Genomic DNA, 15,204 nt, shown 5'->3' with positions numbered 1-15,204 from the left:
GTTCGGAGCTCCTGGCTGGTATGGAACAGCTGGCCAGATTATTGGCGGATGTGTCTTCAGATATAGTCCTTACTTCGGCTCTGGCATCTGGGTCTTTGATTGGGGCTCGTAGGTCCCTCTGGTTGCGTTCATGGAAGGCTGATCCAGGGGAAACGGCGGCCTTGTTGAGACTGCCGTTTGAGGGTTGTAACTTGTTTGGAGAACTATTACCATCCATACTTTCCAAGGCGTTTAAGGAGCGGAAGCATGCCTTACCTTATAAAGGGGTTTCTTCTTCGGGTAAAGGGTGGAAGAAGCATTCCAGATCTTCTCCTACTAGGGTTGCTAAATCCTTTTCGTTTAGGAGACGGCGTTTTCATCCGCTTTTTTCACCTAAGAAGTCTACTCCTGAGACCCGGGGTGGTTTCAAGAAGGGGTCCTGGCATTCGCTGTGGGCCTGGCAGAGGGCCGGTTGGGGGATGACTGTGTCACTTTCTTTCAGCTTGGGAGGACAGTGTAACCGATCATTGGGTACTAGACATGGTGACCAATGGTTATGTCATAGATTTTGTGGCGGTTCCTCCAGATTCCGGGGTGCATCCCACACCTCTGCCTTCAGAGGGGTCTTGGAGTGGAGCATTATTGGACGGAGTGCGGGACTTACTGGTCATGGGGGCCATTTCCCATGTTCCGCTAGACGACCGAGGTCAGGGCACTTATGCGGTCTTGTTTCTTGTGCGGAAAGTTTCAGGGGGATTTTCAACCGGTGCTCAATCTGAAGGAGGTGAATACCTGGATCAGGACAGTGCATTTCCGCATGCTGTCCATTCGGACTATTTTTCCATTGGTCAGGCAAGGGGATTTTCTGGTGTCACTGGATCTGCCGGATGCTTACCCACACGTACCGGGGGCATGGTCCTCTCAAAAGTTCCTGAGGTTTGCTGTGGGGCAGGATCATTTCCAGTTTTGCGTTCTGCCTTTCGGTCTGAAATCTTCTCCCCGAATTTTCACGAATATGCTGGCTCCTCTAGTGGCTTTGCTTCATTCAGAAGGGGTGTTTCTGCACCCTTATCTAGTCGACATTTTGATTCATGCCCATTCACGAGACCTTTTGCAGAGGCAGGTGGCCCAAGTTCTGGGGGTCCTGCAATAACACGGGTTTTTGATCAATTGGGTGTAATCAGACTTTGTGCCGTCCCAGGATCTGGTTTTTCTAGGGGCTCGGTTTCAGCCTATTCCAGGGTTGGTGACTGTGTCCGAAAAAAGGTTGGATGCTCTCCAGGCTTTGGTAAAGAAGGTATGGTTACTGTCTGCTCCCCGAGCTCTTCTATGGTTGCGACTGCACATTTGGCGTCAGTGATATTTTGGGTTCTTGGGCACGTTTCCATCCCCTGTGCTTGATGACGTGGTTCTTGAGTAGGTGGGATCCAGGGTCCGGTTCTCTGAAGGACGGGGTTCCAGGGTCCGGATTGATTCACAGAGAGTTGCAATGGTGGTTGGATGCAGACCACCTGAGGGTAGGGGTGTCTTTGTCACCTCTGAGACCCGTGGTGGTGACGACGGATGCCAGCCTCTCCGGTTGGGGGGCATGGATGGGGTCAGCTCAGATTCGGGGGTTTTGGTCCCCTCGGGAGGCGAGTCGGTCATCTAATTGGCGAGAATTGCGGGCTATATTCCTGGCTCTGGTCCATTTCCAGGATTCCCTGAGGGGGTTGGCGGTTCTGGTTCGCACAGACGACTTAGTGGCCGAGGCTTATGTCATTCGGCGAGAGTGGTAAATGTTCGGGCGGATCTACTGAGCAGAGTGATTCCTTCCTCTCAACTTTTCTCTCTCCGGAGGTCTCTGTTTCGGCATCTGGTTCGGCTTTGGGGTCTTCCAGTGCTGGATGTGTTTGCGTCAGTAGAGAATGCGATAGTGGAGTGCTTCTGCTCCCGGTTTCGGTGTCCCCAAGCATGGGAGGTGGACGGGATGTCATGTCCTTGGCCGCAGGGCCTTTTATATGCGTTCCCTCCGTTTCAACTATTCAGGGCGTTTCTGTTAGGTGCCAGTGGCTTTGAGTTCTACCTTGCTGGCTTCATGGAGACGTTCAACTTTTGCTTTCTTATGGTAGACAGTGGAAGGTGTTTTCGTCTTGGTGCTTAAGTCGTGAGTTGGATCCTTCCTGCGCTTCTCTCTTTGAGGTGATGCAGTTCCTGCAGGACGGTGCTCGTTTAGGGTTGTCAGTGGCTTCTCTTCGGGTACAGTGGGCGGCTATTCAGGCATTTAGGGACCATGGCGTAATCTTCAAGTTGAAGGGCGATTGATGCCTGGATTTTTTCAGGGGCTTATTAATTTATTTCCTCGCCCGGTACGTTCTTTTCCCTCATGGGATCTGTCCTTGGTTTTGGATGTGTTGACGGGGGCCCCTTTTGACCCATTGGGGGACTATGATTTGCGACGTCTATCTTTGAAGACGTTCTTTTTGGTCGCCATTACTTCGGCTCGTCGGTTGGGGGAATTGGGGGCATTGGCATGTTCCTTTCCTTTTTTGTAAGATTTTTCCTGATAGGGTGGTTCTGGTTCCGGTGCCTTCCTTTATTCCAAAAGTCAATTCTTCGTTCCATTCCAGGCAGGCGGTCATCCTTCCTTCATTTTGTCCGGATCCCTCATCAGGGGAGGAGGTCCGTTTGCATTTGTTGGATGTACGTAGGGTTTTGTTGGAGTATCTGCGGGTGGTGGCTCCTTTTCGTACAGGGGATTCACTGTTTGTTACTTTTGGTCCGGCGCGCTAAGGTGAGAAACCTTCCACGGCTTCCTTGAGTCGGTGGGTTCGATCTTTGATTCTGTTGGCCTATTCCTTGAAAGAGGTGGTTCCTCCTCTAGGGATTCAGGGGAGGTCTTCCAGAGGCATGGCGGCGACGGTGGCAGAGCTTCAGGGGACTTCAGTGGTGGAGATTTGCAGGGCCACCACTTGGGCTTCTCCTTCGGCGTTTGTGCGTCATTATAGGCTGTCGGACTTGGGTGGTTTGGAGTCGGTGTTTGGTCACCGGGTCTTATCCTCTATGAGATAATGTTTGGGATGTTCTTGGTGCAGGATATTAACTAAGGGTCTTGCAACTCGATGTCCGTCTCCTGTGTGTTTTTCTTGCTATGTCTCATTGGTTAAAAGGAAGGCGAGGGAGGGACGGGAGGTAATGCTTCCATTTTCTTACGATAATGGCATTACTCCTAGTCCTACTCCCTCGCCTTCCTTTTCCGTTCCCTCCCACCCTCCCGGTACGGACTGTCCGAGTTGCGGCTTGGGCTTGGTTTTTGTACAGGAGGGGATAAGGGTGGGGGGGGGCTTTGAAAGGGGAAGGGAGGGTCTAGGGGGGAGGCAGGAGGCCTCATTGGTTAAAAGGAAGGCGAGGGAGTAGGACTAGGAGTAATGCCATTATCGTAAGAAAATGGAAGCATTCATCATTCTCATAATCATGGTCCTGAAAAAAAGAATGGTGAATTCTTGTGATGAAGTGAATGGTTTCCTGTAAGGACAGACCATAATCGGGCACGATGAGAAAGCACTAAGGGGTTCAAATGTTCACAAAAAACCCCATAGGGGTTTCCAAAGCCTGCTTTCTATTTTTTGAAGGGTTTGAACATATTTTTTAATGCGCCCCACCACTTTTAAAAGGTATCTGCCACCACTGTTTTTAGGTGTAATGCTGGGAGTGTTTATGAATTTCAAACAGTTATGTATTTACACTCTTCAGTAAGAATGTGCCTATAGTTGTAAATGTATAACCTTTCTTATTGAATCAGCCCTAGTAAATTTAGTGTATTTAGTGAGACCTGGCGACTTTAGTAGCTTAACACTATATTTTGCACACATCAAAGTTAGGGACATTTTTGTTTAAACATACCTCTGGAGGACTAAAATTGCCAATTGAAATTAATTTTGCTTTCAATCGCTATAAAGTTTTTTCTATACTTTTGACACTTTGAAAAATAGTTGCTACATCTAATAGAAATGTTTAAGTTGCCCTTTATTCTTCTTGGGTTTGAAATACACTTCAAAGATCCAATGCAACAAATCCTTATAAAGAAAGATTAGGAAAAGCTATATATATAAAGTACTACATGGTAAAATGAGTGCACTAATATGCAGACTCCAATGCACACCTGCTGCATCACAGCTAAAGCTTACCTCTATACTTTATCCGGACTGCACTTCTTCATGGCCAAGGCCTTCAATGAAAACAATAGGTGCTATTGGAAGAATATGGTGCACAGGCTAAGCTTCATCGTTAGGTCTTGCCTAACAGATGGAGCAAGCTGTCTGGTAGCAGAAAACCTATTGTGAACTTTGAGTGGGCTTACAGCCGAGCAGGCCCATCGCTTACCATTGGTTGGCTTTGTTGTCACTCGCATTTGCTTTCCTATATTGCAATGGCTTGCCTTTCTATTCTTGTGTTTCCCTTCCCTGGAGCATAATCTCCTTATGATCCTTGTATTGTTCTAATGCTCACATTTAGATAAGTAATGTTTTTATTCTGTATGTGTTTTCTGAACGCCTCCCTTGTGTGCTGCTTTCTGCACTCAAATACCTGTCCCATGCTGTGTTGCTCCCCACCTCTACCAGCTTGTTAACAAAAGCACAACAAGGATATTTTTGCTGTGGTAGGGATAAAGATCATACTTTAAGGGTTGTTTTTGTTTTATCTCCTGCATTTCACTTATTGCATGAGAGCATATATTTTGCCAGCCAAAGGCTTTGACAGCTCTAGGGGGAGGGCCATCTTCTGCACTCAGCCATCTGGTGTCTGAAGCTGAAGGTGTTCTCATCAGGACACTCCTCCTGGAGGCCCATAAATCTGCTTCCTGGGCTGCTACAGAGGACCAAATGGCTGAATGCTGTGAAAAGTAAATTAGGTTTTTAGTAAACATTTCGTTTACATTCTGGCACATTCTTATTTGTTTTAAATTCTGTTCAGAGTTTTCCAAGTGAAAAGTATTTAAAAAATAAACCACTGCATTTATCATGTTTAAAAAAAATACATAATGTACAGTTTTAATATACCATAACATATGTTTGTGTTTCCTCCAGTTTTTAAAAAAATGTTTCTACTTTTACTTTTTCTAAACAACATTGTACTGGCACACACAGGCATAGGCAACAGCTTGGCACTCACATTTTAAAGGCAAGACCAGTTTGCTTTGCCAATGCTAGTTCAACAATGGCATTTACACTGTTTCCTTAAATGTAAAGGTAGCAACTTATAATACCCCCTCCTAATTTCCTTATTTCTCTATCTCCAAAAGGGTATGGTATATGAATGTTCAAACTGAATTCATAAATCAGACCTGAATTACAGAGCGAAACAGTATACTGGACAGAGGACTGTTATATGTCATGTCACCATGGTCCCAGTGTAACTGTACTTATGATGTAATGTAAAACCAACAACCTTCATGTTATTAGCAGCTGCATTACATTATAAAATACATACCTATATAACACTAAATGTACAAAGCAGTGGCGGCCGGCAGCTTTAGGAGGGAGGGGGGCGGGCGGGATACACACACACACACACACTCGTTCTTTCACACACAGAAACGCACGCACATCCAGTAACAACACTCATAACACTCAAACATGCACGCGTGCACCAAACATTAAATTTAAAACATCACACACATACACACACACACTTACCTTCAGCTTCCAGGTCCCAGGAGGGTTGGGACTGCTGCCTTCCCTCATTGGCTGACCTAAGGTGACCCCACTCTGTGACGAAGTGCCACTGATTGACACTCGCCCTGGCCACTTCAGGGCTTAAACCCGAAGCGCCCAGGGAGTGTGTCAATTGGTGACGCTTTCCTCGTCACCCAGGGGAGGGCCTCGAGGCACCTTTGCTGAGCCGAGGAGGTCACGCCCATAGGAGCTGTGACCTCAGCCCAGCAAAGTTCAGTTTAGGCAGCCAGGAGTGTGTGCAAATCGCGCATGTTTGCTTCTGGCTGCTTCAGCTGAACATGGAGAGTGTCTGTCAGGCTGACCTTTGTTCAGCCTGACAGACACTCTTCATGAGGGGCAAAAGGTTGGGGGGCGTGGCCCCTCAGGAGGGCCACCACTGGTACAAAGCTATTTAGCTGTCTCAAAGCCTTTGTGTCACTAAATCACAGGGCGTGTGACAGTTGTCTTTTCAGTTTATACTAAACCAATTTTGTGATCCAGTAACAAGTTAGCAAATTGCAAAATTAGTTTTAATAGGCATAACTAATCACTATTTGGATGCTGCTAAATAGGAATTCATTATGATAAGCATCCATGTTCTGCAAATAAAAAACAGTTGCAAAACATTGAAACATTACCAAGCCCCGTGCTAAGGGTTGTTACACATTCGTAAAAAGGATGGGGTTTTCCCGGGACCCTGATCCTTTTACCCCTTTATGAATATAAAAAAGAATATTTTGAGGGATATAGGCAGTGGTGCGACGGACGACTGGCAACTCAAATGAGCTGTGTTAACAAAAAATAAACCTTAATTTATATGTGATCCCAGCAGACCGCCATTCCTGTGATGGCATCCGCTCTAATGAGTCGTAATGTGTGCGCTATCTCATGAATACTGATGCAGCAGTTTTAATTGTGACCAACTATGTTTAGGAAGTTTGCAAACTGACTTATCGGTCCATGTGTCAGTTTCGAAAAAATATTTTCCATTTACACAAATTTTCGACGACTTTTTGAGAACATAAATTGCATACATCTGCCCTCTTGTACATGAGCGTGTCCTAAATTTAAGGATTATTGGTTTACTTATTCCATACAATATCAATCTCTTTGTTTGTGACTTCCACGGTGTTGAAAAAAACGCCTCTCCGTAATGAGAGCCGTTTAACTACCAATATCTGTACTGTCACCTTTGTTGACAGCAAAAACTGTTGTTGAAACAGACTTAAAAGCAGACTGTTTTAATTTGTAGCTAAACGTAATGATATCTCGGATATTGTTTTTTTAACTGTGCACATTGTGTTTTTTTTTACAGATTGATCGCGTTATTTTTTGTGTCTTTTTAGACACAGACTACAAAATCTACAAGAGGAAGCTTGCTGAAACGTTCCCTCTAGGTATGTTACATTTTATTCTCCTTTAACCCATGACTTTTCGTTTTGATGCAAATAATGCATGTGATGATTTTGTTCATTATTTCTTTTACTTACTTTTCATTGTAACCCTCTCCTTAAAGCAACAAAACAAAAGAGAGACTTTTCACTTAAGGCCACTTCCATTAACTCCAGCAATGTTCACAACTGGCGGTTTCCGCAACCATCCCCTCACCTCTGTTGTTTTGTCCATCAGTGTCATTTTTCAGCAGTGCCAGTCTTACAGCGCAGTCCCGAGTTACCTGACAGACAATCAGCAGGGTTACAGCCAAAGTACATTTCCTGAATATAATTGGGAACTCAAGAGCCATATGTGAGTGCGATGAGTTCAAAGAAAGACCTATCTCTGCACGGCTTTTCTAGCAAGGTTGGACGTTTCCTGTTTTAAGTAGCCTTTGAGTTTCATGCTCATTGTAATACACGTTTTGTTCTAGGGAAGGACGATTTTTGCTGTATGTTATAGGTATTTGACAGCTGTTTGGTAACAGATTGCTGTTTTCTCTTTTCATTAATTTTTACAGCACATCAAACCATAATGGGCAGTTACATGTTTTTGTCTCTAGAGAACTTTTAAGTGAGAACTACAGCCCCAAACTGATCTCGATGCTTCATGGGCATTGTGTTGGAATTTTCACCGCAAAGAAACATTCTGAAACAAGCATTGGCAAACCTAATAGGTTTTGCCTATGCAATATTTATTGTTTTGTTCATTTTTATTTACTTTACAGATTAGCACGGGCTGCTCTGCAACGTGGATTAAAGTAAAAAGAGCAATATGACGTGGCCAGTGTTGACCGCGCCATGGTGCTTCCTTTATACTTGGAAATCAAAATTGACATAGCCAATCTATCTCGCATAGCCGAAACCTATTGGTTTTGCCAGTGCTTGTTGTCACCATTTTGCTGAAGCCCATCACGTGTTGGGCGCTTTATTTTGTTTGATTTCAGACCCCAGGGACCTGGCCCATTTACAAGCTCATGACAGTATTTTGCTCCAAGAGCTGCACTGTAACTTAACCCCTTTACTGCCAAGCCTTTTTGTGGCTATGTGGGGCAGTTTGCGCTTAGGCCCTCATAACTTTTTTTCCACATGAGTTACCCACGCCAAATTTGTGTCCTTTTTTCCAACATCCTAGGGATTATAGAGGTGCCCAATCTTTGTGGGTTCCCCTGGAGGAGACCAAGAAATTAGCCAAAATACAGCAAACATTTCATCTTTTTTTTTTTTTTATGGGAAAAAAGAGCTCAGTTTTTTTCCCTGAAAATGGCATCAACAAAGGGTTTGCAGTGCTAAAATCACCATCTTTCAAACTTTTAGGAGCAGGCAGATTTGAATCAGAAAATCACATTTTTCAACACAGTTGTGGCATTTTACTGGGACATACCTAATGTTTACTATATTTTGAGCTTTTAGCCTCCTTCCAGTTAGTGACAGAAATGGTTATGAAACCAATGCTGGATCCTGGAAAGCTAAACCTTTCCGAAAAGTAGACAAAATTCTGAATTTAGCAAGGAGTCATTTGTGTAGATCCTACAAGGTTTTCCTACAGAAAATAACAGCTGAAATAAAAAAAATACTGAAATTGAGGGGAAAAAACAGCAATTTTCCTCCACGTTTTACTCTGTAACATTTTCCTGCGATGTCATATTTTTAAAAGTAATTTACCGTTACATCTGCTGGACTCCTCTAGTTGCGGGTTACCTGTGTATTTCCAAAATGGACACAAGATAAGGTTTTGAGAAGCAGTGGTTATTTGCACATCTCTGAATTCCGGGGTCCCCCATTTTAACATGTGAATTACAGTGCATTTCTCAAATAGATGTCTTTTTTTACACATTGTCTTACACTTCGAAGGAAAAAATGTAGAGAAAGACATGGGGCAATAACACTTGTTCTTCTAATCTGTGTTCCCCCAAGTCTCCTGATAAAAATGGTACCTCATTTGTATGGGTAGGCCTTGTACCTGCGACAAGAAATGCAACATGGACACATCTCATTTTTACATTGAAATCTGATGTGTGTTTTGCAAAGTGCCTAGCTGTGAATTTTGGCCTCGAGTTCATCCGGCACCTAAGGAAACCTACCAAACCTGTGCATTTTTGAAAACTAGACACATAGGGGATTCCAGGATGGGGTGACTTGTGGGGCTCTCACCAGGTTCTATTACCCCAGAATCCTTTGCAAACCTTGAAATTTGGCCAAAAAAACACCTTTTCCTCACATGTCGGTGTCAGAAAGTTCTGAAATCTGAGAGGAGCCATAAATTTACTTCCACCCAGCATTTCCCCAAGTCTCCTGATATAAATAGTACCTCACATGTGTGGGTAGGCCTAGTGCCCCCAAAAGGAAATGCCCCAAAACACTATGTGGACACATCAAAAGTATCATATTAAAAAAAACTACCTGTTTTTGCGGGGGTGGGAGGGGTGGGACGCCTGAGTTTTTGGTCCTGAGCTCAGCAGCCATATAGGGAAACCTACCAAACCCCAACATTTCTAAAAACTAGACACCTGAGGGAGTGCAGGGAGGTGTGACTTGCGTGGATCCCCCAGTGTTTTCTTACCCAGAATCCTCAGCAAACCTCAAATTTAGCTGAAAAATAAAAATGTTCTCACTTTTCTGTGTGGGATCACGGCACTGAGACATATTTCCTACCACCCAACGTTCCCTTCAGTCTTCCGGTAAAAATTATACCTCACTTGTGTAGGTGGGCCAAGTGCCTGTGACAGGGAAGAGCCAAAAAACATGTCGAAATTGAGGGGGAACCAAAGCGGGTCCAAAAGGGCAGTTTAAAAAAAAAAAAATTAGGCTGACAAGTGGGGCCAAATTTTTATTGGTATAGATGCAACAAAGCTGGGTGGTAGGAATTTTGTGTATTCCTGCAGATTCCGGAAGGTTCCATCACAAAAATGTGGAAAAAATGTGTGATTTCCAGCAAAGTTCGAAGTTTGCAGGGCATTGTGGGTAAGAAAATGGTGCAGGGTGCATGTGAAGCACACCACCCTGAACTCACCAAGATGTTTAGTTTTCAGATGTGTCTAGGTCTTGTGGATTTTTCTACATGGCAGAGTCCCAAAGTCCAAAAATTGCAGCCCTCACCATTACAAGTGGGACAATTCTGAGAGTTAGACAAGCTCTCATGGCCCAAATGTAAAACAAAAACCCAAAATAATCAAATGTCCTCTTGCTAGCCATGGGATAACATGTTTTAGTGTGCAGGGGAGAGCTGAAAGACTGTTACCCCCTTCAGTTGGGTGGGGGCATAACCATGCCCATACTGGTTGGTAGCCACCCCCCCCCCTTTTTTTTTTATTCCCTGGCATCTAGTAGCCTTTCTGTCCCCTAGGGGAGTGGATCAGGGGTAATTGCCCCATCTGTCCTCCGGTGGGCAGAAAAACGTTGGTCCCATTTATTTGGGGTGGGGGTATGGCCATACCCTCTTTTTTGAAAGCAAAATCTTCCCTGGTCTCTGTTGGGCTTTCTGCCTCCATTGGGGTCAGATGAGCCTTCCAAAAATAGGCCGATCTGCCTCCAAGGTGGGCAGATATAGCCAACAGTAGTTTGCCCCATGGGGAGCGACCCTTGCCCAACGGGCTTCCCCACCCCAAACAAAACACACACATACACACACACCAATCCCTGGTGCCTAAGTGGCTTCTGCCCCGGGGGCAGATCGGCCTAATAGAAATAGGCTGATCTGCCCCCAAGGTGGGCAGAAATGGCCTAAAATAAATTTGCCCCCTCAGGGGAGCGACCCTTGCCTAAGGGGTCGCTCCCCTTGCATGAAATTGGTGCAAAAAAAATAATCCCTGGTGCCTAGAGGTTTCTGCCCTCCCCACCCCACCCCCCGGGGCAGACCGGCCTAATTATAATAGACAGATCTGCCCCTTGGGGGACAGAAAAAGCCTTGAAATAATTTGCCCCCCAGGTGAGCGACCCTTACCCAACAGGTCACTCCTCTTTATGTACACAAAAAAACAAAAACTCCCTGTTGTCCAGTGGAAATTTCTGCTGCCCAATCGCATCACAATTGGGCAGCAGAAATGCTATTTTGAGACACCAAAAGAAAAGAAAGGCCTTTCCTTTCCTTTGATGCCTCTCTCGCCCCCTCCACGTGATTATTGTGCTGGAAGCTAAGCTTCCAGCGCAGTGGGGACAGCGATCGCGTGCTGATGTCATCAGACACCACATAGGGTCGGAGGGGTGGAAAGGGAAGCGATTCCCCTTCCATCCCTGCCCAGGGGAGGCGGGTGCCAGGCTATCGGAGGAGCGCTGGCTCACCCCCCGAGCGACCATAGCAGGATGAGCTGGTCTCGTCCTCGGCACATGGCGACCATGGCCGAGGGCGAGACCAGCTCGTCCAGGGCACCCGAGGGGTTAAACCAGAAGCAAAACTATTGCTCACTGGTGACATTGTGAGTAAACATGTCAATCGAATTTCCTAAATGCCTGTACCTGCAGTCTCAGAAGAAGAAAGGACATATAGAGCTGGCCGGGAAGTTGAATCCATTGCACATCCGCACAGATATATGCAAGTCACATGTGAAATTTAAGTCATGGCTGACTGATCCACTCATCTGTCTGGAGTTCGAATCATGGATACCATTGAGTTAGTTAATCACACTTATTTTAAGTGGCTAAAGTCTATTAGAGCATCTAGGGTTTCACAGTCAGTTCTGCATTAACTTTCGCAATATAGTCTAATGCTTCCATGGTGTGGCGAGCAAGCTTGATCCTCCCCAGTGGTGCTTGTGGTGTTTGTCATCTAAAAACCATTGAAGATATGGAGAACCTCCATATTATGGAGCAAAATTGCATTTAAGGTCTTAACTTTATTGCAAGTTCAAATACTGATGTTATATGATTAACTTATTATTTTTCAAAGTGTATATAGCACCCTTTTTGACCTCTGCTTATATCTATTTTCCCATCTTGCACCTTTCAATTGAATTCTCAGTTATATAATTTTAATGAGAATTCACTGTGAGAAAGGCCTCTTTTGTTATGGTCAGCCCCCACTTTTACCTGGAATTTGATGTGGCCTCAAAGTTGTTAGTGCACAGGACCCCTGCTAACCAGGTTCCCTGGGCCAAATTTCTTTCCCAAAACTGTTGTGATGAATTGGCGCAGTTGGCAACGCCTTTAGCTTCCACTATAAGTCCCTAGTAAATGGCACTTAGGTACCCAGGGGATGGGGTATTAACGGTAGGCCCCTGAGGTCAGCAGCACAGATTGTGCCACCCTCTAGGGCCATGGATCCAGATGCACCCAGCACTGCCATTTCAGGCTGAGTGTCTTGGTGCAATTCTAACATGCAAACTCGACATGGCACAGAGCCTTTGTGCCCTGCCCACTACACACTGCATGCAAGATAGGTAAGTCATCCCTCTGGCCTAATGGAGGGTGCACTATACTGTATGTGTGGGCATATGTGCATGAGCAATATGCCCTACCATGTCTTTGCCAAATCTGGGACATTGTAAGTGAACAGAGCAGCCATTGTATATGCATGTACTGGATATTGGTCAGTACAAGTTTCACAACTACATGATGGCTTCTCTGAACCCTGGGTTGTTTGATATCAAACAACTCAGAATGAGAAATTCAGACTGGTACCAGCATTGGATTTATTCCAGAATGTACCCTGGGGTCACCTTATAGGTGCCACCTGAAAAAGCTAACTTCCCTGGCACGGTTTCTGGCTCACAACCAGCCTGCTACCACCAGACAAGATTCTGGAACCCTGGTGAGAGCTCCTGCTGTCTTGGTCCAAGAACAAATCCCAGGTGGAGGTGTCACACCTCCCTCCTCAGGAATGTGCACTGCCCTGCTAGCGAGCTTCAAAAGGCCTACCGCCTTTGAAGCTTGACCCCCAAGCCTGCTGCTAGCAGCAGATGTCCCTCCCCGTTACAAACCCCCACGTTTGGCAAGAAAACACACAAAGGACAGGAGGAGTGTTCAGCCCCATCTTGCGTCACCCCTAAGGTGTTGCATGTGAGGTGACCCCTGCATTTCATTTTCCTCCATCTTGCATGGTGGGAAAATAGCCTGTCAGGGATAGGGAAGTGACCTCTGCTCACAGGACGTGGTCACATAGTGGGTGTAGCCACCCTAAGGTAGCTGACCCATTGGTCACTACTAGGAACTCCCCTAAACAGCTACTAAATACAGTAGGTAGTGGGCACCCTTAGACGAGAAATTCAGATTCCAAGGACCCAAAAAGATAAGCAACAAAGAAGACACTGGAGAACTGAAGTCCTGCTAGACCAAGAAAAAGGCGCCAAACTCTACCTGCTGCACCCAGGACTCGACAGTCGCCGATGAGGGGTTGCTTGGACATCAGACGGATTAAAAAAAGCACCAGAGGACGTCCACACTTCTGAAAATCACCGAAGATCTCCCTCCAGAGTGAAGGCATCACTCTTCTGCTACAAAGACCAAAAGAACAGTGAAGTCCAGTTTACTGACCAGCTGCTGACCAAGGAACTGGATGCTGCAGCTAGACCAAATTTCACTCAACGGATCACGAGGACAAAACCTACAAATGTGCAAAGTTTAGTGGCACTGCAACCTCCAGCGGCTGAACCATGCAATAGCCCCAGGAACTGATCACCCAATGTCAGACACCCAGAAGGGCAGTCCAGTCCAGACTGAAAAAGGAGCAGGAGGAATCCCCAGTCGAGGGAATTCATAAAACAACAGGACCTCCCACCAGAGTGCCCCTGCTGACCTGTAAGCGACCATCACAGCGACCTGCTTCCAAAGGCACCGTTGCACACAGATCCTGGCTCACTGATTCGCTCTGCACCCGGCCGCCCTGTGCCCTACACAAAAGACCCAGCTGTGTTCTAAGGGTCCCCCACCCCTTGCACTCTCCACACTCCACGAGGATCCACCAGACTCACCTTGAAGTCCACCTGTGCAGTGCTTTTCCAAGTGTTCCCCCACCGTGGCCTTGCACCAGCTCCAATGACTTTCTGCAGCTGCTCCTGCTGAAACTTGGAGCCGCCCAAACTTCTCCAGCTGGTCCGCAGTGTCCACCAGTTACCTCAATCTGTCTGCAAAAGGAGACATTGGTAAACGCATTGCCTGATTTAATAAAAAAAAAAAAAATCTCCATTGATTCCTAAGGTGCGTAATTACGCACAGAACTGAGACATTTTTTAAACTTTAAAAATGTATAGCTTAAAAAGTGCTTAGCCTATTTAAGGATCTTGGTCTTAAAAAATGTATAAAACTCTGAAGTAATTTGTAAATTGGTCTCAAGTTATTCTTTTAAGTGTGTGTCTTACTTTATTGATACTTCCCAAGATTAGTCTAACAGCTCGACCAAGCTACCATAACAATTAGAGCATTAGGTGGTCTAGTTTATACCTCTGTCAATCAACGTGTGGTTGCCTGGACCCTCTGCTCAGTGTACAAAGGTTTGCACAGTACATATGGGGCCTCCTACATTCTGTGCCTCCTACATTCACTTAAAAGGGATGAAAACGTACATCACACAATCTTAGGCCAAAGACAGCAGTGTTATTTCTCAGGTCTGGCAAATGTTAAAGGCTCATACTGCAGAGCTATTGTTCAGCTTGCAGAAACCTCCAGTTTCAACAGTAAGCATATCCATGTAGTTACATAATGTGTGCAGACTTGCTGAGGTAGCTGTTCATATAAATGATAAGTAACCTCTACATGTGCAAAGAAGTAAAATACATAGTAACAAGCAGTCTATTGTTCCAGAGAAATAAATAACGTGAACTGGCCCTCAACTACCAGCATGTCATTCTTTGGAAATGCACTAATATGTTTTGAGTAAATTAGCAATTAAAATTTGTAGGAAATGCACCCTTTGGTTGAGGGGGTTAAGAACCCTTCTCAAGCAGAAACCATAATCCCTTTCAGAGGGACCACAAAATCATTAAATTATCCACTGCTTAACTCTCTGGTATCTTGGTACAAAAGCAGTCAGGCTTAACTTAGAGGTAATGTGTAAAAAAAAAAAAAAAACAGTAAAAAAGTGAATACACAATATCAGAAAAATACCAATTTAGAAACATTGAGAAACATGTAATAAATAATTTAACACTTGAACGATAAAAATACAA

The 15,204-nt window shown here is 45.2% G+C and overlaps 1 protein-coding gene across 4 annotated transcripts in view; it reads left to right on the top strand.

Moving 5' to 3' along the window:
- MACROD2 (mono-ADP ribosylhydrolase 2) overlaps nucleotides 1-15,204 on the top strand; it is a 5,612,477-nt gene that overhangs the window by 4,507,370 nt on the left and 1,089,903 nt on the right. For all 4 annotated transcript variants that reach the window (XM_069234098.1, XM_069234097.1, XM_069234096.1 and 1 more), the window contains exon 9: nucleotides 6,988-7,069. In XM_069234098.1, coding sequence (XP_069090199.1) covers nucleotides 6,988-7,069 — 82 coding nt within the window. The remainder of the gene's footprint in view (nucleotides 1-6,987; nucleotides 7,070-15,204) is intronic.

This window comes from Pleurodeles waltl, chromosome 5 (genome assembly GCF_031143425.1).
Source record: "Pleurodeles waltl isolate 20211129_DDA chromosome 5, aPleWal1.hap1.20221129, whole genome shotgun sequence".
In the NCBI taxonomy this organism is placed as follows: domain Eukaryota; kingdom Metazoa; phylum Chordata; class Amphibia; order Caudata; family Salamandridae; genus Pleurodeles; species Pleurodeles waltl.
The sequence above is the reverse complement of the archived record's forward strand: the minus strand, read 5'-3'. Positions and strand labels throughout refer to the sequence as shown.